Genomic DNA, 26991 nt, shown 5'->3' with positions numbered 1-26991 from the left:
TGGCAGTGACATTCTGTGGTGTTCCCTCAGCCCCATGCCTGGCACAGAGGAAGGCTCAGGGAATGTTTGGGGCTGGATGGATTGGCAGGCCTCTTTTGCATGCTGAGCTGAACACTTATTCCCAGCAACTGCTGGGCTCTCTGATGGATGTGTGACATCGGTGACTGAATATACACGGCACCTGTGGCTTTTCACACTCTCCCCCCACGCCTCTCCAGGGATTGGGATAGGACAGATGGCCACAGACGCAAGATTCTCAGCTCTGCATCCTCTCTGCAAATCATATTTGGGGAAAAGTTAAGTCTGTGCAGTAATACAATTTCAGTGACATGGTTTCATACTGCTGGTAAGTACTTTAACACTCTGGATAAATCACACTTCAGTGACATGGTTTCATACTGCTGGTAAGTACTTTAACACTCTGGATAAATCACACTTCAGCAGAACTCATTTGGGAAAAGAGTTTAATTTCACTGTAGGTGGCTGTGATTCCCACCCACCAGCCCTCCTGCACCCCCACCCCAATAAATCTAGGCTGATAAGGTGAACGCAGCACTAGGCCAGGCCATTTCCAGACCCAGGATAGCATTATGTTATATTAATCATCCTTTTCACCATCAACACCTTTCATTCCCTCTCCCCCAAGCACAGCCACCTGTCTGTCCTTATATGTTAAATGTGGAAAAGATTTTGATAGTTCAGTCTCCTGGATGTGTTGTGAAGAGATTGAGGTCCAGAGAGGCTGGGAAGCTTACTTGGTGTTGTACAGCTGGTGAAGACCTGAATCGAGATCCGAGGCCCCTGACTACTCTTGAGAGTGGGGCTGTTTTCTGCCCTGTCCCAATGCCTGCGCTTCGATCTGTCTTACAAGTAGGGCAGAGTCTGTATGTTCAGTTTAAAATGAATAAAGGTGATCAGTTGCTCATTGTTAAAGGCCCCCAGCACAGAGTGAGTTCATTTCCTGTTGACCCTCACAGCCTCTCTTGACATACCTTTGGTAACGGCAAGTAAAGTCTTGACAGATTTCTGTAGAGTCAGTGCAGCCTAGGGGTAACCCTGTGTGGTTTTGACTAATAGGATTTAACTTTCAGGAAAAAAAGAAAAAGAGGGAAGGATGATAAGTATATGTGGAGGGAGAGAAAAAGCTGTTGTTAATTTTTCTCTTCATGGTATACCTTTTGGCTCTTTGGATCTAGAAATCATCTGATTTTGATGTTTTCAAATATGGCGAATAGATACATAATCCAAAGTCAGGTGTTGAGACCGCCAAAGATTAGTAAAATGTAACAGTGGGTCCAAGTCTGGAGCATGAAAAAAATAATACTCCTCATTTGTCATAGAAGCTTCAGTGTTCTACATCTCCTGCCAGCGGACTCGGGGATGCTTGGGAGCTCAGCAGTTGGTGTGCCGTCAACTGGTCTCTGGTCCTCCCTTGTTAGGGGTGGGGCCTATTGTCTGAGTGGGGTATTTTGGGGAGGGGCACACATGTCTGGCCAGCCAGAGGGGCCAGTTGATGATGTGCACTGCACTGGGTGATGTGTCTAGCAGGAAGCCAGCTGTAACAGCAGAAGGTAACCGTTCTCTGCATAGGATTCACTTGTAGTAGGTGGTCAGTGTCTATTGATTTCTTGATTTAAAAATATATCTGTATCTTCCTCTATTTTCTTTACTACGAAGATCTCAAGTCTCTTTAATTTAGGGCAAGAAAGGAGCTACTGATGCCCTGTTCCTCTTTTGATACCATGATGCGCTTCCCCACAGATACAAACTCTGTTCTGGCTCTTAGTGGGTGCTCCTTGCTCTGCAGGAGTGTGATCTGCAGAGGCAGACAGCTGAGGTTGGAGTCCTGGCTCCACCCCTAAGTTGTTGTGTCGATTGGGCTCATTACTTAACCTCTCTCACCCAATTTTATTGCCAATGTTTGGGAGGCTACCCCTCCTTGAAGGCTGAAGTCAGATATTATTTCGACCATGAAAGTTTGCGTGGTCTTCCTTGGAAAAGCTCCAGTGGGACTGTCCATGAACTACTCAGGAGACAAACCACTTGGGGGGGTGTGTATGTGTGGTGATCTTCACACGTGTCTGTTGTGTTTTACCACCTGCACTGTGAGCTTCTGGAGATCAGGAGTTCAGTCTTGATGCCCCATCTTTAGCCCAGGCCTGGTGCGTAGTAGGTAGTCTCTAAACATGGAATGAATGAATGTCGGGGTTAGCTTACAGAGCTCATGTGGGACAGGAGATTGGCTCCACTGGGCTTTCACTGATATCAAACGTAGTGTTATGTGCATTGAGTTTCTTGATACCTGTGCTTGAATCATTTCTACTTTTTGTCCTTTTTAACTGATTAAGCAAAGCTGGGCTAGTTGGAGACCCCAGATAGGACCAAGAGATGTGGCCTCTGCCTGACTCTGTTGTAGGTAAAGTGCTTAATTCCAAGCCAGCACAAAGAAAGTTGGGAGTATTAATTATGTGATCAAATAGAGTCTAGTTACTAGACTGTAAAAGATGATGGTGGGCAGGGATGTCATAAATGTCCTAGGGTCTGGGGGCCTGAAGGAGTTAAAGCTCCTCTCAGAATAGCCCAGGCAGCTCTTAGGAAGTAGCTTCTGAGGCAGGATGTGGCAAACCAGTGAGTAAATGAGAGCCATTCTCCTTTGGAAGAAAAGAAAGTGGGTGGGGAGAAGTGAAGAGGAAGAGCCTGGTGGACAAATCTTTTTTATCTTCTGCTGTTAAGAACATGCTTCTCTTTTGAATGCCAGGCAGAGCCTGCAGAATTTTAACCTAAAGTGACCAAGGTCCAAAGAACGCTTAACAAGGCTGTTTTTGCAGTCGTCTTGTTTTTCTCCACAGCTAATAACTCAAGTTTAATGTGCAGTGGAGTACCATCTTAGTAAATTTTGTTTTCTAATCTTAGTCATTGGCGTATTCTTTAATGCTCTTTGAGGATTCGCAATTAATGTGAGGTGTCCTCCACAGTCACACTCTTTTTTAACCAAGAATAAGTTAGAAGAAAGGTATTTTTGTTTGTTTGTTTTAGAAAAGTGTCTTGTTAGTGTGTTCAGCTATTTGTTTCAGAACATACTCTCACTGTGTGGGTAACAGTCTTTTGTAACACAGGACAAGAGGATGCTTCCATTTAATGCAGGTGAGAGATCTTGTTCAAGGATGGAAGGCTCCAGACCCGGGTTAATTCCACAATCTTGGTGTCTTTTGTTAAGAGCATGGTTATAGATTGGAGGCAAATTATTGACAGAGGGTGCAATTTTGCAAATAAAAATAGCCCTCTGGAATTCAGTAATGTGTATATGAAATGAAATAGGTGAACTGAATTAACGTTTCAAGCATCACTGGAAAAGCAACCATCATTTATAACTGTATTGCATAGATAGCAATAATGTAAATCAGTGTTGGGTTCAGGAATTGGCTCCAGGACTGTGGTTTGTCGTGAGAGAAACACTTCTGTCCTTACAATGAGCTGGTATGCATGATGGACTGGATTTGACTTTACTGTCAAAGGCTTCTATGAGCCAGTCTTTGGACCAGGTAATGAGAGGTTAATTATCTAAAAGAGAACTCCCCAGTGGACTTTCAAGGACCTGGAAAGCTGAACTCAGCAGTTTTTAGACTTCAGGTTTCTACGCACTCTTTCTCTCAAGGAAGCCAATATCTTCTGAGTTGTGCAGCTCTTGATTCTATTTCTATGAAGGTTCCAAACTGGAATTTTTTTTAAATTGAAATATAGTCGATTTACAATAGTGTTAATTTCAGGTGTATAGTGTAGTGATTTGGTTTTTTGACAATTATATTCCATTATAGGTTATTACAAGATATTGAATATAATTCCCAGTGCTATACAGTAAAGCCTTGTTGCTTATCTGTTTTAGGTATCGTAGTTTGTATCTGTTAATCCCTTATTCCTGATTTGTCCCCTCCCTTCGGTCACCATAAATTTGTTTTCTATGTCTGTGAATTTGTTTCTGTTTTGTATATAGATTCATTTGTATTATTTTTTAGATTTCACACATAAGTGATATCATATAGTATTTGTCTTTCTCTGTCTGACTTATTTCACTAAGCTTTATATTCTCTAGGTCCATCCACGTTGCTGCAAATGGCAATATTTCGTTGTTTTTTATGGCTAATATTCTACTGTATATATGTACTACATCTTCTTAAGCCAGTCGTTGTTGGTGGGCAATTGGGTTGTTTCCATGTCTTGGCTATTGTAAAGAGTGCTGCTGTGAACATTGGGGTGCATGTATATTTTCAAATTAGAGTTTTCTTTTTTCTGGATATATACCCAGGAGTGTAATTGCTGGATCATATGGTAGCTCTATTTTTCATTTTTTTAAGGAACTTCCATACTGTTTTCCATAGTGGCTGCACCAATTTACAGTCCCACCAACAGTGGGATGGAGCCTGGATGGAGTGCTTTTCCCTCTGTTGCAACAACTGATATCTTTCAGGTCTAAACGTGGACATTACATTTTCTCACCTTCACTTTCCCTTCCTCATCTTAGATGGAGTTGTCTTTTTTCTGTTCCCATACCCCACTGTGCCCACCTCACTTTCAGCATTATTGTCTCCCTTACCCCGTAGCTGTTGCTGTACTTGTTAGTACCATTCCCTGTTTTTGGCTTGCACTGTGATATCTCTCTCTGTCTCTCTCTCTATCATCTCTACATCTCTGTCTCCCTGTCTCTTACACACACACACACACACACACACACACACACACACACACACACTGCCTGGTGAGGGCAGGGACCTTGTCTTCCTCATCTGTACCTCCCTAGCCTCTAGCGTAGATGGTGCCTGTCACACTGTGGATGCTCCATAATGAATCTGCATTGCATTTTCACATCTGTAGACATCACAGCTATAAGCTAGATGTCTACTCCAGTTCCTTATCCCCTGCACTCCTCTAGATTAGAACGGTCTTGGAGACTTATATTCTCATGGTCACTTCTGCTTCTTTGGGGCTCACATTTCCCTTCCTGTGATTTTTCTCTTCTTTTTGCTCTGTGTTGAACAAACTTGGAATTTGGCCTCCTTTCTCTGCTTTCCATCAACAACAGTAAGAACAAAATATACACAAAGCTATTTGTGTGCATGGCAGATTGGACTGAAGGTCTGGGGTGGGGAGATGTATTATAGCAATAAAGACAACTTAAAATCTAGTGGTATTAGGTATCTTTGGGCTTAAGTGACCTTTGCCACTCTGCCATGGTGCATTCTTTTCTTCCTTTCTTGCTGCTTCACAGCCACTCCCAAAAGAAGTCTCTCCCATTTTATTCTGCAACGTGATTCAGCTCTCCAGCTCCACCCCTGCGTGCTGTTCAGGCCTGCTTCTGCCTATGCCAAGGCTCAGAAGCAGGCCCTTTTAAACTATGGGCCAGCCTTCTGGTCCTCTGGTATCCTCTGCTCCGAGGGTGTTTATTCGCACAAACACTTATTTCCCCGCCCTCTACCTTCTTTTGTAAGACTTAAGCAAGCACTATCAGTTTTAGTTTTCATTAAATTTCATTCTCTCTGGTCCATGATGTTACTTCTACCGGCTACGTTTTGACCCCATGAGGCCAACTGCTCTTAATTGGAGAGCCTGACTAGTAGTTTTCCACACTCTAGTTTAAGAAGTTGAGTGCCTAAGTGAGCACTTGGTTGGACCTGGAGCCCTGATCCTGATCTCAGGATTCCCTGAGAGTTGCTAGAAAGTCACCTAGGGAGTGGGATTTTCCCCAGAGGTGATGGGTGCTCAGAGGAGAGGTTTGCTGACCTCTCTTGTGTGTAACTTTGGCAAGGAGAAGGGCCTAGCTGTAACAAGCATGTTGGTCGTGTATTTAAGGAGGGAAACAGGTCTGGAGAATTGAAAATTTCTCAACATGGACTAGCACTGGAGATGTGTTTTGAGTGCTGTGTTTCTCCTGACTGCATCTTACTGCTCTTAGTTGTGCTTCTGGGCACTAGCTGTTGGTCTTTTTGCCCTGGGGACTCAGCTGTCCTCATGGTTCTGGGTAAGACTGTGGTCACGTTGGGTTCCTTTCTCCCTGAAGAGCAAGCTGCACCTCTCATTCACAGAGCAGCACGGACCATTATTACACAGGGAGTTTCTAAAAGGTCTTTCTCTAGAGCAGGGAGTGGGTAGGGTCAAATACATCATCTTAATAAGGCCACAGTACACCAGCTTGTCCTTTCAGGAGCAGTCAGCCACTCCCATTCTGTGGCCACCACCAGACCCAGCACTGCCTTTGTTTTTCTGATGGTGACCACACGTTTATTGAATTTTCTACCTGGGTTATCCTTGGTGCTTTCTTCCTTTCAGCACTTCCTGCCCCGTCCCTGCCAGCTCTCTTATGCCACCAGACTGTTTACTGCTTGTCCTGTGTGCTTCACCTGGGCAGTGTCCTATTGCTTCCCTTCCCTCCCCAATCAAAATGTATCAGCCGGGCTTCCCCGGTGGTGCAGTGGTTAAGAATCTGCCTGCCAGTGCAGGGGACGCGGGTTCGGGCCCTGGTCCGGGAAGATCCCACATGCTGCGGAGCAACTGAGCCCGTGCGCCACAACTACTGAGCCTGCGCTCTAGAGCCCGCGAGCCACAACTGCTGAAGCGCACGCACCTGGAGTCCATGCTCCACAACAAGAGAAGCTGCTGCAATGAGAAACCCATGCACTACAAGGAAGAGTAGCCCCCGCTCGCTGCAACTAGATAAAGCCCGGAGCGCAGCAACAAAGACCCAACACAGCCAAAAATAAATAAAAGAAAAATAAATAAATTTATTTAAAAAAAAAAGTATCAGCCTTGGATGTTCCGCTGAAAGAATTTCCTTTTTGGGTAGATTTAATTTGTTGTCCTCTCAGGGATTTTACCTTTTAGCAGAACACAGTTCTTACCTCAAAGGAATAGGTCACTAATGGGTAATTACCTGGTGTTAGGGATGAGCTAAGTGGGAGATTTGTTTAAAGGACATGAGCTCTTCAGCTGATGTGGAGAAAAGATCAAACTTTGGAATTCCAACTCTAGCCTTGGGTAAGTTACTTAACTACACCTGGCCTCCATTTCCATATCTGTAAAATGGAACAACATGTCTATTTTTTGCTGTTGTTGTTTTTTAAACTATTTATTTATTTATTTGGCTGCATTGGGTCTTAGTTGCAGCACATGGGATCTTAGTTGCAGCATGCAGGATCTTTCCTTGTGGTGTGCCGGCTTCTCTCTAGTTGTGGCCTGTGGTGTGGGCTCAGTAGTTGCAGTGCGCGGGCTCTCTAGTTGTGGCACACGAGGGCTTAGTTGCCCTGTGGCATGTGGGATCTTAGTTCCCCGACCAGGGATTGAACCCACGTCCCCTGCATTGGAAGGCAGATTCTTAACTACTGGACCACCAGGGAAATCCCAACATATCTATTTTTAAATGTTGTGAGGAACAAATGAGTTAATGCGTGTACCATGGCTAGCATTTAGGAAGCTCATCTTTTAACTGCATCTAAATTTTCATTCTTTATCAGACTGTTATATCCCTCTTTTGTCCCTGTTAAGTAAAGGTGATGCATCACTTTTTGTCCTCTGTCTTATCTTTTTTTCTCTCTCTCCAAACTCCATCACTTTTTCCTTTCCTTTTTGTGCTTCTACGGAAGACTGGTCCTTCAGGAATTAATTCACATGTGGCTAATATGAAACAAATTTTGCCCACCGGGGTGGAAGGAACATAGGCTGTCAGTTCTTTCAAGCAACAGTATGACATCCCCTCTCTGATTCAGGATGTTGTTCAGTATTTAAGAAGAGTCTATGTGAGTGGGTGGTCCTGTCACTCCAGAGGTTCCTTTGTGTGTGTGTGTGTGTGTGTGTGTGTTGTGTCTGTGTGTCTGTGTCTGTGTGTCTGCGTGTGTTTTTCAGCGTGTCTGTCTGCGGAAATGTGCCGTGGGAATGTAATTTATATGATTTCAGAAGGCAGTTTGATTCCAAGGACTAAGTGGGGGTTTTTTTGTTTGTTTTCTTAAAGGATAGGAACACAGGATTCTTATCTCTTTTTTTTTTTTAATTTAAGTTATTTATTTATGGCTGTGTTGGGTCTCCGTTTCTGTGCGAGGGCTTTCTCTAGCTGTGGCAAGCGGGGGCCACTCTAAATCGCGGTGCGCGGGCCTCTCACTATCGCGGCCTCTCTTGTTGCGGAGCACAGGCTCCAGACGCGCAGGCTCAGTAACTGTGGCTCACGGGCCCAGTTGCTCCGTGGCATGTGGGATCTTCCCAGACCAGGGCTCGAACCCTTGTCCCCTGCATCGGCAGGCAGATTCTCAACCACTGCGCCACCAGGGAAGCCCCTTATCTCTTTTTAATTGAACTCATCCTCTCCACTTTTCATTTGTTTATTGGCTTGGAAGCTAGTTGATTTAAAATGAAATTAAAGATAAACATCTGTCCCAACTCTCATTTTCTGATTTTTTTTTTACTTTTTTTTGTTTTTTTAATTTGCCGTGCTAGCTTGTGGGATCTTAGTTCCCTGACCAGGGATTGGACTAGCACCGTTGGCAGTGAAAGCGTGGAGTCCTAACCACTGGACCGCCAGGGAATTTCCTGATTTTTTTACTTTTAAGTTTTATTCCTCCAATACGCTTTGCTTATAATATTCTTACTCCCAGTTCTATACTACTGTCTACATTGTAGACCCTGTTGGAATGCCCTTTCTCCTTTTTTGCTATCTAAATTTTATATGTTGTCCTAGACCAATTTAGGTCTCAAATCCTATAAAATTTACCCTGATTGCTCAGCATATCCTGAACTACAGAGCCATCTGTGTCCAAAGCCCTTTGTGAGAATTAGGGGAACTGTGGGACAGTTTTTGCTCCAGTCTTTTTTTGGGAGTGGTGGTGAAACCAATCAAAGACAATAAAGGTAGTATTTAATTATATTGTGCATTTTTTCTGGATTACTTATTTATTGCATGAAAATGCAGGAATCTCATCAGTAAAATGGGGTTAACAGTGGGAATTACGTCATGGTGGTATTAGGCATTTAGGAGCTCATCCATATTTAGCAGAATACGTGGCATACAGCAGGTATAAATCAGTAGTAGTAGGTACTATCAAATCAAATCTTATTCTTATTAACCAGTAATTACTTGACAACAACATAAAATATTAAATATCACTTTTGGTGATTCCAGCATTTTTTTTTTTTACATTGCACTCTCATTTAATCTCTGCAGTCACTTTTTTTTTTTTTTTGTGGTACTGGGGCCTCTCACTGTTGTGGCCTCTCCCGCTGCGGGGCACAGGCTCCGGACGCGCAGGCTCAGCGGCCATGGCTCATGGGCCCAGCTGCTCCGCGGCATGTGGGATCTTCCCAGACCAGGGCACAAACCCGTGTCCCCTGCATCGGTAGGTAGACTCTTAACCACTGCGCCACCAGGGAAGCCCCTCTGCAGTCACTTTTATTTACCATCACATCATTGTCTTAAACTGCCCTTAGCTGTCTGTATTCCTTTCACTATTTCACTAAGGGTCTTGTAGTGTCAAGATGCATGCATTCTCACAGAAGACCTGGCAAGATGAAACAATTGATTTAGTATCAAAGGAAAAAGCAATGAGGATGGGATAACTGTCAGTGGGGTTTATATGTGGACAAGAAGTAATGACTAGGGTCTCTAACCATACAACACGGGAAGCCAACCACTGTGCTTACAGATGTCTATGGCCTTGGTACTTAGCTGCAGAGTTCTATCCTTGGAATACTACAGGAAGAATCTGATATTAGGATTGGAGAATTTTAACCCTGAAATGGACTTTAAACACCACTTAGCTTAACTCCCCTATTTTACCTATGAGAAAAATTGAGGGAAATTGACTTGTACAAGTTCACAGACCAAGTTACCATCAGAGTTGAACCCAGGTCTTCTGCCTCCCAAAGCCTTCACACCTATTTCCCAAGCACAGAGTGTCTGGCAGCCACATGCATGTTTTTTTCCTTTCAAGTAGTTTCATGTGCCATTGTGAAAGACCAGCTCTTTACTGACCCAGAAGCAGCAGATTTCCTGTATATATTTCTGGTCCTAGAAGTGGGTCTGGGGGCTACTTTCAAGAACAGTGACTTTGAAGTTTTTCTCATCTACACATCTGTCAGCAAGCTTAGAAGAGTAGGTGCCCAAGATGTGAGCAGCCAGCATCAAGGAAAAAGAAAAAAATACTTCTGCTAAATTCAGTGAAGCACATTATAAACGATACAAGAGAATGGCTGCACTGAAGCATTGCTTCCCATAGCTGCTTTAGAATATAAGCCCAAAGCTAGGCTCAGCACCAACAAGCAGAGATCTACAAAGGTCTACTATTGCTGGAGGAGGTATAGAAAACTTTGTTCTACCCAAGAACTGCCACAGACATGTGATAGAGTTTGGCTGCCATGGAGAGGAGGGGAAGTATATGCTCACAGGGCTTGCTTAAGACTAACGCTGGACAAGAGAGAATTTCTTTACCCCTACCATAAGCCTAGCACTAAATTAAAGTAATCGCAGTCTACCCCTGGAAGACGGCCAAGAGCATGGAGAAAGACCCCATTCTGTGGCCAGGCATTAAGGACAATTCAAAGCTGAGGGAGGAGTAGGAACACAGAAAAAAACCTATGCAGCTCAGGCTTCACTCTAAGCACGAGATACGACCCATCACTGGAGAAATTTGTAGCCTGTGGTGTTAACATTAACAAGAAAACCCCAACTCAGCTCAACTTTGACTAATAGCCTAACACACACTAACAGTATGACAGAAGAGTATGTCCATTACCAAGTATAAAGATGATTACCTCAGTCTCTGTTCCATCACAATGTCCAGCGTTTAATCAAAAATCAAGAGAGAAAAAAACCAACCTATTATCAAGAGAGAAGGTAATCAGCAGAACCAGACTTAGAGACGACCCAGATGTTGGGTTTATCAGTCAGGGGCTTTAAAATAACCATGATCAATATCTTAAAGTTACACAGCATACATGGACAAATGAATTTCAGAGGAGGTGGAAACTAAAAATAGATTCAAGAAGAAATTATAGAAATTTCAAAGAATATGACATCAAAGGTCCACAGGCTCATCAGCAGACCGAACAGAACTGAGGAAAGAATCAGTGACTTTGAAGATGAGTCAGTAAAAATTATCCAAGGTGAAACACCTAGAGGACAAAAAAGAATAAAAGGAAATCAGAGCACAGCTTCCAAGACTGATAGATTGATCTGACTATCGAGAGATACTGAGATTGAGAGAGAGAAAGGAGACAGACAGACACTGACTGGAACTTTTAAAGGAATTGGCTTATGTGATTGTGGAAGCCTGTTAAGTCTAAAATCTTCAGATTAGGTTGGCAGGCTGGAGACCCATGGAAGAGTTACACCTTGAGTCCAAAGGCAAAATCTGCTGGAAGAATTCCTTCTGCTTCAGGGAGGTCAGTCTTTGTTCCATTAAGGCCTTCAACTGACTAGATGAGGCACACTCATATTATGGAGGGTAATCTGCTTTACTCAAAGTCTACCAATTTAAATTTTAATCTCATTCCCCCCCGCTGGAAAAAAAAACACAAACCCAAAACCATTTTCATAGAGACATCCAGAAAAATGTTTGACAAAATATCTTAGGCACTGTGGCCCAGCAGTGTTGACACATAAAATTAACCATCGTATGCCCCCTTCTAGTTACTACCCTCCCCCACCAAAGTGTGATCACTTTTTTACTTTATTTTTATTTGTTTTTTTGTTCTTGGATTTTTTAAAATATTGAAGTACAGTTGATTTACAATGTTGTGTTAATTTCTGCTATACAGCAAAGTGATTCAGTTATATACATTGTTTTTCATATTCTTTTCCATTATGGTTTATCACAGGATATTGAATATAGTTCCCTGTGCTATACAGTAGGACCTTGCTGTTTATCCATTCTGTATGTGATAGTTTGCATCACTTTTTAACTTTATAATAGCCTAGATCAGTTTTGAATTTTATATAGAGGGAATGACATCGTATGTATTCTTTTCCATCTGGCCTCTTTCACAGGGCCTGTATACATAATCCTAGAATTTTATTGCCTAGTTAGTTAACCAGCCCTTCGCGGAGTGGCCTATAGGGTTGAGGTGTGAGAGGGTATAAGCCCCTCTCCACCATGTTGTCTGGGGCTGCCCTGGTTGGCACACCTACACTCTCTAACACAGATGGGCTAGTTTAGTTGGAGTCTGGAAGTTGGTAAGCTACACCTTTGGCCCGCTTGCCTTCCTCATTCAGGCCCATTCTCCTTTCCTTTCTTATTACTCTTTGTAACGCCTCCCATCTCCTGCTGTCCGTGGTTTGACTGTATAGAGACCCCTGATGCCGGTTCTTATCTTTTCCTCACATTCTCCCCCTCTCCCCTCACCTACCCGGTTGAAGCTCCTCAACCCGAATACACCCTCAGCCTTATTCTGCACCTCCTCAGCTGGCTGTCACATTGACAGACTTCCTTAGAGACATCTAGACAAACTCACCACCCTACTCCCCATATACTTTTTTTTACGGGTATGGAAACCAAGGACCAGAAAAGGAGGTAACTCCCAAGATATCTCAGATGGGAATGCTATAGGGTGTAGATCAAAGGGTTGCAGCCTTAGTCTCTGGGTGCTGTTCCCTCTTAGCTTGGGTCTTTCTGCCTGTCCTTCCCTCTTTCTTCCCTGCCCTCTTGCCAAATGCCACAGGGAAGGGAGAACTTCACAACTCCTGGGCTCTCTGGTGAGGAGACCCGCCTGCACTGGGACCCATTCTCTCCTTCCAGCACAGTGATGTGTTGTCATCCCCTGCTCTTCCCTCTGTGCTTCCTCCCGGTGGAGGTGGGGCCTGCCACCTGTAGCAGCCTTGCTCAGGTTGGTGACAGACAGCTGGCTGGTGTTTGGCATGCATTTGTGGCCCATTTCTGTTTTGTGTGTGGCAGTTTGAAGACCCCATTCCTTGGTCTGGATATCGCCTGTCTCCCCCTTCAGTCATTCCTTTAGGTCAGCTTCCCGTTGCAGTGACCATCAGAGTTGGAGGTGGCGGTGTGGCACCTTGAAAGGAGCTCTATTTCAGGAGTCGGGAAACCTGCCACCAATAAGCTGTGTGACTTTGTCCTTTCTGGACCTCCGTTTCCTCACTTGTAAAATAGGTTGGATAGGGTGGTCTTTAAGGTCCCTCTCGTGCTGCATTTTATACTGCACCTTGATTTGAGCCATTGAGCCACGAATGAAAGATTCCTGCTGTGGTAGTGTAATTAGGCTGAGCAGATGGGTGAGATGAGAGAGAGGGAAGGAGAAGTTCTTGCCCAGGATCATCCTTTCCCTACCCGTTTCATTGTGCCTTCCTGGTGTTTTCAGAACACAAATGACAACCTGTGTTTTTCTCCAAGTTCCTTGTTTTTCCTCTGCGTTCCCATTTCAAGCCTATAATCTTGTATCTGGATGAACTCGTGTTTACTGTAAGACAGCCCTGGTGCAGAATTCATGTTACAGCATGTCGTTTCCTTTCTGCTGTGGGGAATGTGATGGGGGTTGGAGCCATCACAGCTGGTCCCTGGAGAGGGCTGTGTGTGTCAGAGATGTATTGTGCTGGGCTCCAGTTCCTTTTCTCAATCCCTAGTTCTGATTTTGCTGATTTCAGTTAAAACCAAAGATTGTGAAGGAGGCCAGTTCTTGTCCTCTGAGTGTTGGAGATTTGTGGTGTGGTTGAGGGGTGAGGAGCCACTCTCTTCCTGTTTCCTTTGCTTGAAGCATTTCACCTTGGGAGGGCACAAGTGAGCCTTGTTGAACACCATCCACTCCCTGGGTGAGAGGAAGCAGTACTGAATACCCATACCTCATTGATTGATTTCTTTTTAATGAGTCATGAAAGTCATTTTGATGCCAGAATTTTCCTTTCACCTTCAGATAAAATCTTTTGTCTTTCATTCCCTGAAAAATTTTTAGGGGATTTTAATAATTATTAAATTACAGGAAAGACAGTAATTTTTGAATCCTGCTGTTGCTGCTGTGGCTTCTCCTCATCTTCCAACCCACTCCCACCTGCCTTAACATTTGTGTAGAAATGTGTCAAAATTCCAGGGTTTCGTCCCATTCGTTTTTTATTTTGATCCTCTCCTGGTGAAGTAAGCATCTTGTTACCCCATTTTACAGAAGAGAAAACAGATGTCGAGTTAAATGACTTGTTCATGGTCACACAGCTAGTTGTCTTCCAATTTGGGATAAGAATCCGGAATTCCTGATTACTAATGACTTGTTAATTTGGCAACTCTGTCCCCCCACCCCCCCATTAGGAAAGTCTTGCCACCATAAGTGTCTCTTCTCTCCCTGGCTCCACCCTCTGAAAGCACAAATTAGAAGCCAGTTCCTTAGCTGACGGGGTAGGCGGTTGGACCATGGAGCATAGGAGAGGGGTGGGGAGGAAGGTGGCACAAAGCCCAGACTTAGGGTTTTTTTCCCCCGAAGGTGGGAGAATTCCTTATTTCTGCAGAGTCAGGAAAATGAGCAGAGTCAGCATCCCTCCCACCTTCCCACCATCCTAACCCCCCACCACCCCCAAATGGGTGTGGTTTCTTGTGGCCAGTGTTACTTGCAAGGTAGTTCAGATTGATGTACAGGGGAGACAGGATTGCATCTGGGGCAAAGGACTCTTCCTGTAGGTACACCATTTTCATGTCTGATTGAGCCCTGGTGTGTTACGTGCTCCACGCTAGGATCTTACCCATGTTTGCAAGTTGCCTCCCTTGGACGTATTGAACTTTTTGAAGAGGTAATATAGCATCATGATTAAGGTTAGAGATTCTCTCTGCCCAGGTTTGAATCCTGGCTCTGCCACTTAGATGTGCGACCTTGGACAAGTTACTTCACCTATCTGTGTTTGAGTTTGCTATGTGTTGTAATCGTAAGGTTGTGGGTTAAATGCATTAATACACGTAAAACACCTTAAAAAGTACAGTGTTGTAAGGAGAGTGATTGTCCTTTCATCTAGCCCTCCTTCCCTCTCGCTCTTGTACACATTCAGTGTGATGTGTGTGTGTGTGAGTGTGTGTGTGTGTGTGTGTGTGTTCTTGACAGCAGCTTTTTGGAATCTGCATTTCCAGTCAGACTGCTGAGCCCTCCAGGCAGCTGTAACCTCATCCAAGTTTTAGCTGTAAGGTCTGTCTGTATTTGACTTGTGTTTCTAAACGTTGTCATCAATGGGCTCCTTTGTGGAGAGACCTTAGAGAAGGGAAACCAGAGGGTGTGCACTGTGCACTCCCAGCCACACTGGTTCCAGTCCCCACACCTGAGGGACTGTGGGTAGCGGTGAGACTGAGTTCAACCTTTTAGCAGGATGAGAATATTGACCAGCTGTCTTAGTCTGCTCAGACTACATAACAAAATGCCATAGACCGGGTGGCTTAAACAACAGAAATTAATTTTCTCATAGCTCTGGAGGCTTGAAGTCCAAGATGAGGACTGGTTGGGTTGCCAGCATGGTTGGGTTTTGGTGAGGCCTCTCTTCCTGGCTTGCAGGCAGCTGCCTTCTTGCTGTGTCCTCACATGGCCTTTCCTTGGAGTGTGTAGGGGGAAGGCCACCTCTCTTATAAGGCTATCAATCCTATCTGATTAGGACTCTACCCATATGACCTTATTTAACCTTAATTACCTTCTAAAAATCCTATCTCTAAACGTAGTTACATTGGAGGTTAGGGATTCAACTTACAAATTTTGGGGGGGACCAGGCACCAGGCTTCTTCCTCCAAGAGTTACCCAGTGAGGAAGGTTGGGAAAGTCAGCCTTGTGTCCTCTTTGGCCCCATGTACTGTGTTATTTGTAAGGCACTATTGGATCCTCCCATACCCTGGGGAGGCATTGGGTCTCCATCTCCTTGCCTTCTTAAGGTTTGGAGTGTGAATGACGAGTGGAAGGTTATGCTTGCTCCTACCCCCAAGCTCAGAAATGGTGTGTATATTGAGGGAAGGGGGTCACCAACATTCTGATGTGTAATGATTGCCTGTCTTGTCACCTGTGTTGTTTGTTTAGACTAGGGACAAAAGTCAAATGAAACACCGTGGAATCTCTCTTTACCACCCTTCTCTTAACAAGCTCCCAGGAGTAATGAACACCTCAGTTCTTTATGTAAAACACACTGGTAGGCTGCTGTCTGCCATACCCACTCACTCCAGCGGCCACTGGTTGAATTATGTGCTTACCAAGAGCTGGTTTGTTCCGAAAGTCATTTGTACAGTTGTAGCTGGTACTGTAATTAAGTAATGTATGTATTTAAATATCAGAGAAACTGATGAAATACGACTGCAAACGAAGTGGTTTTCTTTCTTTTTTTTTTCCCCCACCTATGAATACTAGTTAAAAGCTGTGGAAATACTCAGTGAGTCCAGGTCACTAAAAAAATTACTGTCAGGAACTTCCCTGGTGGCGCAGTGGTTAAGAATCCACCTGACAGTGCAGGGGACATGGGCTCGATCCCTGGTCCAGGACGATCCCACATGCCGCGGAGCAGCTATGCCCGTGCGCCACAACTACTGAGCCTGCACTCTAGAGCTCCTGAGCCACAACTGCTGAGCCTGCGTGCCACAACTACTGAAGCCCGTGCGCCTAGAGCCCGTGCTCCGCAACGAGAGAAGCCACCGCAATGAGAAGCCTGTGCACTGCAATGAAGGGTAGCCCCCTCTCGCTGCAACTAGAGAAAGCCCACGCACAGCAACAAAGACCCAACACAGCCACAAATAAATAAATAAGAAATGGTAATTTAAAAAAATACTGTTAAATTAGGTGAGCATTAAAATTGGGGGAAGTCATCAAACTCTTAAAGTTTTATTCTGAGATTACTCTGTCTACATTTTTATGCTAAAGAATCAGTATTTGGAAATTATAGACATTGTATTGTCTTCTGGTTTGTGTAAGAAAGATGATGTGGGGCTCTTAAAGAGAGGGTCTCGCCTTGTGTTAGCAGGTGGGTGAATGAATGCACTTTCATATGTTTTGCAAAAATAAAAATTTAGGTGTATCCTTTTTGCTCTATTTTGATTGACGTTGTTCCTGATCTGATCACAATGGAAGGGAGGGTTTCTACTGTGATTCAGTTTAGAGCCTGTTTTGATAATGTGCTTTTGTTTCATCTTAGTGGTTTTAGGAAATAGATTTTATTTTGTATATGGTGTTGTTAAAACCAACACTAGTGGGTCTTTTGATACTGGGGTTTTAAAACAAATTAAGGTGGCTCACTCTGGATTTTAGTAGATTCTGTAGTTTGTCTCGTAGGCTCATAGCATACTGAGAGAGAACTAATTCCCCTATTTTACAAATGAGGAGAGCAGGCCTTGAGAGGGGAAGTGTGTCTGTGGTGAGTTGTGTGGGGTGGCGGAGTGCAGGGGGTAGAGCCACAGCAGATGGGACCTTCCCCCAAGCTTCCTCGATCAGTTCTCTCTCTGGCCCCAGAGCTGGAGCTCTCCACAGCAAGGGTGCTCCTCTGGGTGGACTTCTCTGATGACAGTGTTGACCTGTACTTCCTACTTTGGGACAGGACCAACCTGGAGGCCTTGCAAAAGAAGCTGGAGGAGCTGGAGCTCGATGAACAGCAGCGGAAGCGCCTTGAGGCCTTCCTTACCCAGAAGCAGAAGGTGGGAGAACTGAAGGATGACGACTTTGAGAAGATCAGTGAGCTGGGTGCTGGCAATGGAGGTGTGGTGTTCAAGGTCTCCCACAAGCCATCCGGTCTGGTTATGGCCAGAAAGGTGAGGCCACTTTAAAAAAAAAAAAAAAAAGACTGAATCAAGCTTGCCTTGGTGAACAGGTAATTGGATTACCTTTTAGAAGACCTGGGGGCCTGGAGACAAGGGTGGAAAGAAGACTGACTTTTCATTCAGTACCCTTTTGTGCTGTTTGAATTTTGAACTCATGTTATCTATTAGATTATAGATAAACACACTCATGATGTGTTAGGGTATTTATCCTGCTGCCCAGACTGGAAAATAACAGCAAGTGACCATTTGTTAGTTTTCTCTGTGCTCTGGAAAGAAATCTGAGATGCTCGTTTGCCATTTATCAAGAGCAGAAGCTGCTTTCATTTACCCAGCCCCAGGGACACAGAAAAAACACTGATTTCATGTTGTTTCTGTGAGTTCCACCCCTGCCAGTAGTTCCCCTTCATCTCCCTGCAGTATGACATCTTGGCTCCCCAACATGGCATGCGGTCTTTGAGCTGGACTTCCCTTCCTGGTGTCCTCCTCTTTCTGGACAGCGAGGTTGGACTCTTGCGTGTTTCACAGCACACCATGTTCATTTCTGTCCACATATTTTTGCTCATGCTACTCCTTCCATCTTTTCAAACACTGCCCATCTTCAAGGCCCACCTCCCATCTAGCCTTCACTAGCTGCTCCCACCCGCGCTGCTTCCATGTCCTCTGACACTCATTGTCCATGGCTCTTTATAGAAGCTTAGCCTTATCTGGTAACCATTTCATGTATCTGTCACCTGTCTCCCCAGCTGAAACAAGGGACAACATTGGGGGTGGGGTGGTGGGGAACATAAGGTGGCCCCTAAGGCCTTGGCTAAATCTCAGTCACATCAGACCCCTAAGTCAAGGGTAAATCTCTAGGGCAGCTTAGATTGGCAGACCCAGTTCCTCATACCTTTCTGGTCCTACAACCCTTGAGTATCAACCAAGTCCTTAAGGCCACTTTCCCCATATCTCGCAGTTGCACAGGTCCTTTTGTTCTTGGGAGGGGTGAACCCCCTCTTCCTCAGTCTTGGCTCCCAGGAGTAGAGGCACAGCTGGCCACTTCTCCAGTGCCAACACCTGCCTTGGTATGTTGGCACTCAGTGCTCTGGTTGGGCAGAAACTTGTTTGTTAAAACTTGCCTGAAAAAAAAAAAAAAAAAAAACTTGCCTGTTTCCTCTCTTCCTACCTTTAAGAGTTTAAGCATTTAAGAAAGCTCCTATCCATCCATCCACCCATCCATCATCCATCCATATATTTTTAAAGCTTCTCTTCCTTCTACCTTTCTTTTCCCAGCTAATTCACCTGGAGATCAAACCTGCAATCCGGAACCAGATCATACGGGAGCTGCAGGTTCTACATGAGTGCAACTCCCCTTACATTGTGGGCTTCTACGGTGCATTCTACAGTGATGGCGAGATCAGTATCTGCATGGAGCATATGGTATGTGGCAACCTGTCAGCCTCTGAAGCAGCGGCCTGGGAAGTGGGTGGCTCTGGTCTGATCTTTGGTCTGAGATGTGACCGGCTGCTTCCTTGTTCCTCCCTGGATCCAGATCACTGTCTTGGGCATGTGGGAAGCCTGGCTGTAGAAGTTGGAATAGCCAAGCAGATGACAGGCCTCCTTCCTAGGTCCCTGTCTCTTCAAAGAGAGGTGGCAGCAATCAGGTGTCCCTGGTGGTTGTACCAAGAGCACATCTCCCAGTTTTCTTGACCCCAAGATTTTGATGTGGGTAAAATCTGGTTAATATAGTTTAAATCCATTTATTACATGCCATGCTGTGTGCTAGGTACATGTTCTGGGGTTATGAAGATAAGTGAAACAGTCCCTGTTTTCAGAGAGTTTATAACCAGCTTTAAGAGCAGGGATAGCAAAACTATTACTGATAAGCTAGTATTTATTGGGTGTGTATCATATCAAGCACTACCCTAAGCAAATTAATATTTTATTACATTTTTATAACACCTTATTGAGTTGGGTACATTATCTACATTTTAAAAATGAGGAAACTGAGGCTCAGAGAAATGCAATAACTTACCCAAGGTCATACACAATTCCATAAGTGGAATTGGTAGAATTTAAACCAAGGCTGTCTGACCCCAGTGTACTTTGTTGAATCTTCCGGATAGTGACTGGGGCTCTGTTTCCATCCTTGATGGCCAGAATTTCAAAGAGAGAGGCTGGCTTCATGGTTGCTAACGCTTTTCTGTCCCCAATAGGCAGCATGGCACAGGGGACTTTGGAATCTGAGATGTTTATTCATATCTCCCTTCTCCACAAAAATCCAAGTGGACACCTTGTCTTGTTTGCCATTGTGTCTCCAAAGCCACAGCAGGTGCTCAGTAATTATTTGTTTGCAGATTGTCACCTTCTTGTCATGACCTTGGGCAGGTTTCTTTATCTTCCTGATTCTCAGTTTCCTCATCTATAAAATGGCCATTATTATACCTGCCTCGTTGTAGTGAGGATTGATTAAAATAAGAGTTGTAAGTCTTCCAGCACACTGTGTGACTCAGAGCATGCCTTCTGCAAACTTTAGCTTTTGCTTTATTCTCACTGGGGCTGACAGTTCAGAGACAAGGGCTGACATGATTGAGTCTACATGCTTCGTGGTTGCTCTGCTTTCAGTCCAGCCTAGTGTCCCTCAGCAACTTCTCCACTTCCTTCCTGACTCTCTAGACCTGCCCTCACCTCTGGAATGAGAGCCCCAGGGCCTGGTCTTAATGAACTCCAGGGGAGGTTTTTCCCTTGCTGGTGCCCCCATTATTTTGAACATCTCTTCGTTTCAATGATCAAGAAGTGCCATACACAGTGTTGCAGTCATGTGCTGACTTTTGTGGCGCCATATGGAATGTAGATTCTGAAAGTGTCTTCTGTGCGTCTGAAGGTCACCGAGAAAGCTCTCGTTCCTTCTTGCTTCAAGGAGAGTGAAGCAGTCTCTGTGGGAAGCATGTGAATGTTTCTGGCTTGGTCCTAGCCCTGGCCTGGGGTGCTGATTATTTTCCACTCGGGTTTTAACCTCCCTTTGGTGGGGCGGGGGGAGGGGCCTGCTCCTTATCCTTTGGGTTTCTTGTGCTCTTTGTGCTGATGATGGTTGGTTTTCCAGCTTTAGCCCAAGAGTTGGATGAAGATGTGTAAATGGCACTGGAGGTCCTTGAAAATTAGAAGGGGAAGAGGGTGGAGGTGATGGTGGTCAACCAGTGATAAAACGAGAGAGGCCAGAGTAGCCTTTTTTCCTCTTCGGTCTTGCCAAAATAACGGAAGATGGGTGGTGGCATGGCTGGACATAATAGTAACTAGCTTTTCCATCTTCTACCACTTGTTGGGTCCTTTCCATGTTATGTGACTTCTTAATCACATCAGCCCTGTCATATGACATGGGTTGACCCCCACCCCCACCCCAAGCTGGTAGATGGAGAGAACAAGGCCTTGAGAGGTTTAGTAAGTAGTCTAAGTTGTATAACCAGTAAGTGTCAGAGCTGAGCTCTAACCAGTGTCTCTAACCAGGTCCGCTTTCTTTAAATTTCATAGTCTCTCCATTACATAATGTAAGTCATATACTCTCTCAAGATTTTCTCATTTCTGCAGAGAAATGTTTGGACCGGATGTTCTCTAGGGACCCCTCCCCATGCTAACATTCTGTGTTTCTATGGCTTTTGGCACTTGTAGCCAGTCACTTGATTACATTAGTTAATCAACATGGGTTCAGCTTCACAAACACTTATTTTAGTGCCTATTAGGGCAAAGTGCCACATGAGATACCGAGGGGATGGAACCATTGAGAGCAGGGTCTCTGCCCCCAGAGCTGTTCACAGGCCGCATGTCTGTGTTCTAGGGCCTTCTCAAGTGAGGAGTATCAGTGTGTCCACTGTGAGGGCTTCTGAGCACAAGGTATGCGTCACCTCATGTCTGCTGTCTTCTGAACCATCAGAAATTCTTTCTTAAGTAACCTCCAAGTTCTGTTCCTCTCCCTTTAATAGAGGAACCAGGAGGCTATCTGTAGGTTTGAGCATGGCTGAACTCCAGGGTGCTTGCTTCAGAGGTTAAGATCAGGCCCTAAACGTTGATAGTCAGTGCCCTATTCATTTATTTAGATCCTGCTGGAACCTCTTTTATTGGCCTTTTGTGGCCTCTTGCCATGTGGAGTTCAGTCTTTCTGTCTGTGTTACATTGACCTTTGCGGTACACAGGCCTCTCACTGTTGCGTTGCGGAGCACAGGCTCCGGACGCACAGGCTCAGCGGCCGTGGCTCACGGGCCCAGCCGCTCTGCGGCGTGTGGAATCTTCCCGGACCGGGGCACGAACCCGTGTCCCCTGCATTGGCAGCCAGACTCTCAACCACTGCGCCACCAGGGAAGCCCTGGAATCCTTTCTTCACTCTGTATTCATAGACCTTGATCACAACCTCATGCTCCTTGCCCTTGTCCAGCCTTTCCCTCCTGGAGGAGGAGATGACACAGGATGTCACAAGGGCTGGTTTCCCATTCTCTTGGCCCATTTCTAGTACCTGCAGGTCAGTTGTTTTCCCCCATGGATTTGGCTCTCTGGGGATATTGAGATCCTCCCACGTAAGTCCCTGAAGCAGAAGATATCTCTGGAATTACCCTGGGAGGCCTGAGTGTGGAAAACTGGCTGTCAGAGACTGGGAGGGTCAAAACCTTTCTGAGGGCCAAGCAGAGTGTAGGGCACCTATTAGGTGATATGTGTTGAATGACTGGATAAGGGAAGCAGGATGGGAGAGTGCATGGTCAGAGCTCAAGAGAGAGTTAGGGCTCAAGAGAGAGTTAGGGTCTTCTGTTCCTGGGTATACACAGGCTCAGAGGGCAGCTGGAACTGTCTGCTAACCCTAGTGGAGAGGCTCAGAGTTGCCAGGGACGGGACCCTGTAAGGAAGCAGTTGTGGCCTGAAGTTCAAGTAGCCATGCTCCAGAGTAGCTTTCTACTCTAGGCTGGGCCCTCTCACCCCTCCTTGGTCCCTGAGCAAGCCCTCCTGCAGGAGAACTCCTGCGCTGGCTGCTTGTGATAGGAAATTCTCTGACCACTGGCTGCCACTTCTCTTTAGGGATTTCTGCTTTGTCTCAGCTTCCACATTTCAAAGGTGTTGTCATATAGAGCTCTGTTCATTAGCCGTATCCCAGCTTCTAAGATTCTTTGGTTCTCTCCGTGTCACAGTCTTTGCATGATGTTCCTTGTCATTGGCATTTCCCCCAACATTTTACTATGAAAAATTTCAGAAGTACAGAAAGTTGAAGGAATTGTGTAATGTACACTCTAAAGCCACCACCTAGATTCTACCATTAACATTTTGCCATATTTGCTTTACCACGTACTGTCTACTTACGCACTGCTCAGATTGTTTTTTGGATGCAGTTTAAAGTAAATTTGTCATCAACGTGTATGGAGCCCCATCTTCTTAATGCACCTGGCTGGGGGCTGACCTTTTCTAGGCATAAGGTGTGTTTGCACTGCCCAGTCTGAGTTTTGAGACCCAAGGGGTACATGGATGCTGCCTGATCAGAACAGGAATGTTCTTGTCTTTGGGGAAGTAGATTCCTACTCAGGTGGTAGCTGAGCAACCAGAGAACTGGGGACTCAGGGTTGATGTTTCTCATGCAGGAGTAAAAGCTTTTGAGCTCTTTTTTTCCATAAAGCATTTGTCTCTTCTGTAGAAAACCTTCACAGAAGCACCACTGACTTAGTTAATAATTGGCTTCTAAAAATAAGCACAGTTTCAGCAGCTTTAGTCAGCAAAGGTAGGTCCTTGGCAACAGTGCAGTGGAATGGAAAGGTTGTGAGGTGAGTCACAGGCAACACTGGCTGATCCTGATGTGGTTCATGCTTCTCAAATCCTGCTAATCCCGTTGTTCTCTCTGTAACTCTGCTTGTAGCACAGAGGAGGTTAAAGGGTGGAGAGCCAGCGTTTCCTCCTTTTTGACAGAAATGTTTACCACAACCCCCAGGGAAAGTGTAAACCAAGACAGTTAGCTGGGCCGCCCTGTCCTGGCTGTGGAACCTGAGAACCACAGGCTAGCTCTTCTGCCTCGTTTGCATCTGATTTGGACAGAATTGCTCTGTTACCTAGTTTTAAGTGTATAGTCCTCCCTGATAATTAGGCAAAGTCGTTCAAACAAAGAGTCTGAAACCAGATTCAACTGAAAGCAAAACAGAAATGGCTGGAAACTTTCTGCACTGGAGTCCCTGTTCCTGTCAGTAAGGGAAATTGAGAGGCGCTGTGGCATTTCTAGGAGCCTGCTGACTTGGGTGTGGTTACCTGGGCTGTGGCGCTGTCCTGATTTGGCCAACAGGGGCCTGTGTCATTTTGGAGGCGAGCCAGGCTCAAAGGATGACTCAAACCCCAGCCTGGCTCACTGCCTGGGTTAGGGCTCTTCCAAGGGCTCTTGGAAAATGTGTGTTTACAGAGGAGTTCTGTTTGACTCTAGATTTATAATTCCATGCTCATATCCGTGTGGAGATTATGGCCCATTTGAATTTTAGGTTGAAGTTTGAAATCCTCTCCTGTGCTCCTTGGTTGTCTGACCCACCATTAAGTAGTTGTGTTAGGGGGTTTATTATGGTGAGAAGTTTAACGTATTCAGGGGTATTAGTGTGCATTTGAGTATACACCTGTACTGTTTTCTTTTTCTATCAGCATCCATGATCCAGAGTTGATCTGTGATAGAAAGTCATTGGTCCAAACTATCCTTTTTATAAGCATAGAACTTTTAAGTTGATAAGCTATTTTTAGCATTGTTTTAGGTAACATTTCCTGAGAGCTCTGTATCCCTGAACGAGTCTTACCTATTTTCTCACCTCCTTTAGGTAGTGTTGTAGCTACCTAATAATGCCTTTGTACAAAATGGGCGCTCAGTAAGTATCTGTTAATTGATTTATAGATTTAATTCTCCACTTTCATAAATGAGGTCAGTAATTTTAAAAGGTAAGACATTTATTTATTGTAGAAAATGTATAAGCCATAGAAAAGCACAAAGAAGAAACTATCGCACAACAAAGACCCCTGCTAATCTTACTATCTAGACTGGAACATTTTGGTAACATTTTTGACATTCTGGTTTTGTGTGAGTATATGCACACTTTTTTATTTTTATAAAAATGGGATTATTCTCTGTCCTTCTTTTCTTTATTATAGTATGCATTGTTCTGTGACCTTATATTGCATGGCTGCATCTTAAAGGCTGGGTGGTTTTGGAGGCAGGATGTCAGTGGGAACACCTCTCTGCTTCTCCGACCCAGATCTCGCCCACCTCCAAGGCTCAGCTTCCGTGTGTCACTCTTGTCGTGAGCCCTTCCCTTGGCCGCTTTGTCCAGGAGCCGCTTCCTCCTCTGGGCACCTGTAGCAGTGTGTGTTCTCTTCATTCAACTGTTTGTTCCCTGCCTTGTTCAGAGGAGGATTTAAGGTGCCTTGCCTCTTTATGAATATGTTCTGTCTCCCCAGGCAGAGGGTATTTTTTCCTGTACTTACAGTTTTTCCCATTCCTAGTCCCTCATGTATCCCTCTGCCTTACACAGAGGTGATTAAGAGATGATGGTTGACGATGGTAGCTGCCCAGTGTAGACAGTGTACTTTAGAAAATCAATCTGAGTTTGTAGGAATTATCTCTACTTCTAGGGTAATTTTATATTGTGACTGATAATTGGCTACACCCGAAGGCATAGAGGCAGGAACATATTTCTGTCTCAACACGTGAGGGTTCCTTGAGTGAGCATTTTTTCAAGATCTCAGGTTACAATGTAGCCTCCACGGATGGGAAGGCCCTTGTATGCGAGCCCTACAGAAGCCAGCTTCACTCCACATGTGTATCCCCTCTTGCGTACTCCCTTTCCACCGCCTCTGCCCTGGGTCCTGCTCATGTCATCTCCGCCTGATCAGCTGCTTGCTAATTGCCCTGTCTCTTTCTCGCAGCTGCTACGGTTTGGGTACCTTTCCTTCTGCCTCCGTAAAGTCAGGTCTTAGTTCTTGGTGGGGCTCCATGATCTGGCTACAGATGGCCATATCCAGCCTGGTCCATCCCTGCATTTCTTCGTACGCCTACAGTGAATGAACCGCATGTCACCCCAGGAGTACTAAGCAAGTTAATGCTTCTCTGCTTTTGATCTTGTTGAGATACCCTGTTCTTGGGAATTCCCTGGCGCTCCACGGGTTAGGAGCGTGCTTCCGCTCTGTTCTGTTGTCCCCTTGCCCCTCTCCTTTTCCAGGTATGGAGATCATGCTCATTCTTTGAGTAAGATTTCAGCTCAAATGCTATCTTCTAAGTGAAGGCAGAATTCTCCCTTCTTCTGTGTGTGTAGCACTTTTACTATACATGTATTCTGTTTTGTTATATTTTATTAAGTCGTATGTTTCTCCTACTAGTTTGTAAATTTATTGAGGACAAGAGCTAGGTCTTTTTTTGTATCTTTATTCCCCATAGAACCTAACACAATGCATGGCATTTTGTAGGATTTGTGGAATGAATGATTGCTTTCTATGACATTTTTCTTTGGATTTTATTAAATATAATTTGTTAGGATAATGCCAAATGGAAGTTGTGACTTACACAATGGTGACAAACTGGCAAACATTTATTGAGCACTTACTATGGGCTAGACATTGTTCTAAGGGCTTTATATATATATGAGCTTGTTTAATACTTATAATAGCCCTATGATATCATAATATCCACTTATAATTATTATCATCCACATTTTACAAGTGGAGTAACTTGTTCAATGTCCACTAGATAGTAAGAGCTGGGATGCAAATTTAGACAGTTTGCCACTAGAGCCTGCACTCCTAACTGCTACTCTATTCTGTCAGTTCAGTAGAATTAGTAATTTGACCACTGAATTAGTAATTTTTGACCACTAAATTAGTAATTTATTTAATGATTATTCATAGGATTTGAGTTATTAGTTGTTTGGCAGCTCCCACAATGTTTTGCATTCATGTCTTACTTGATATCTGGAACAAACCGAAGGGTGCCCTTCTAGGAAGATTTTGTCATGTGTGAGATTTACTTTCCTGCTGAAGTTTAACACTTGAAAGAATAGTTAGAAACATTGTCACTAAATGGGCTGGTATTCTTGTTCTTAGGATGGGGGTTCCTTGGATCAAGTCCTGAAGAAAGCTGGAAGAATTCCTGAACAAATTTTAGGAAAAGTTAGCATTGCTGTGAGTATATTGAGAAGTTTTTCTTCCAGGTTCCCTCACTGATAAGTTGAGTTGGTAGGAAAAGGACAAGGAGGAAGGTAGGAAGTCAACAAAGGGAAGGTTTGTAAGAAAAGTTTTT

General features: G+C 44.6%; 1 protein-coding gene across 1 annotated transcript in view; it reads left to right on the top strand.

Annotated features, from left to right (window-relative positions):
- MAP2K1 (mitogen-activated protein kinase kinase 1) overlaps positions 1 to 26991 on the top strand; it is an 80146-nt gene that overhangs the window by 17015 nt on the left and 36140 nt on the right. The window contains 3 exon segments of the mRNA XM_032619978.1: positions 17510 to 17720; positions 19002 to 19148; positions 26796 to 26873. Coding sequence (XP_032475869.1) covers positions 17510 to 17720; positions 19002 to 19148; positions 26796 to 26873 — 436 coding nt within the window.

This window comes from Phocoena sinus, chromosome 2, assembly GCF_008692025.1.
Source record: "Phocoena sinus isolate mPhoSin1 chromosome 2, mPhoSin1.pri, whole genome shotgun sequence".
Taxonomy (NCBI): domain Eukaryota; kingdom Metazoa; phylum Chordata; class Mammalia; order Artiodactyla; family Phocoenidae; genus Phocoena; species Phocoena sinus.
Note: the sequence above shows the minus strand (reverse complement) of the source record. Positions and strands in the feature narration are given on the sequence as shown.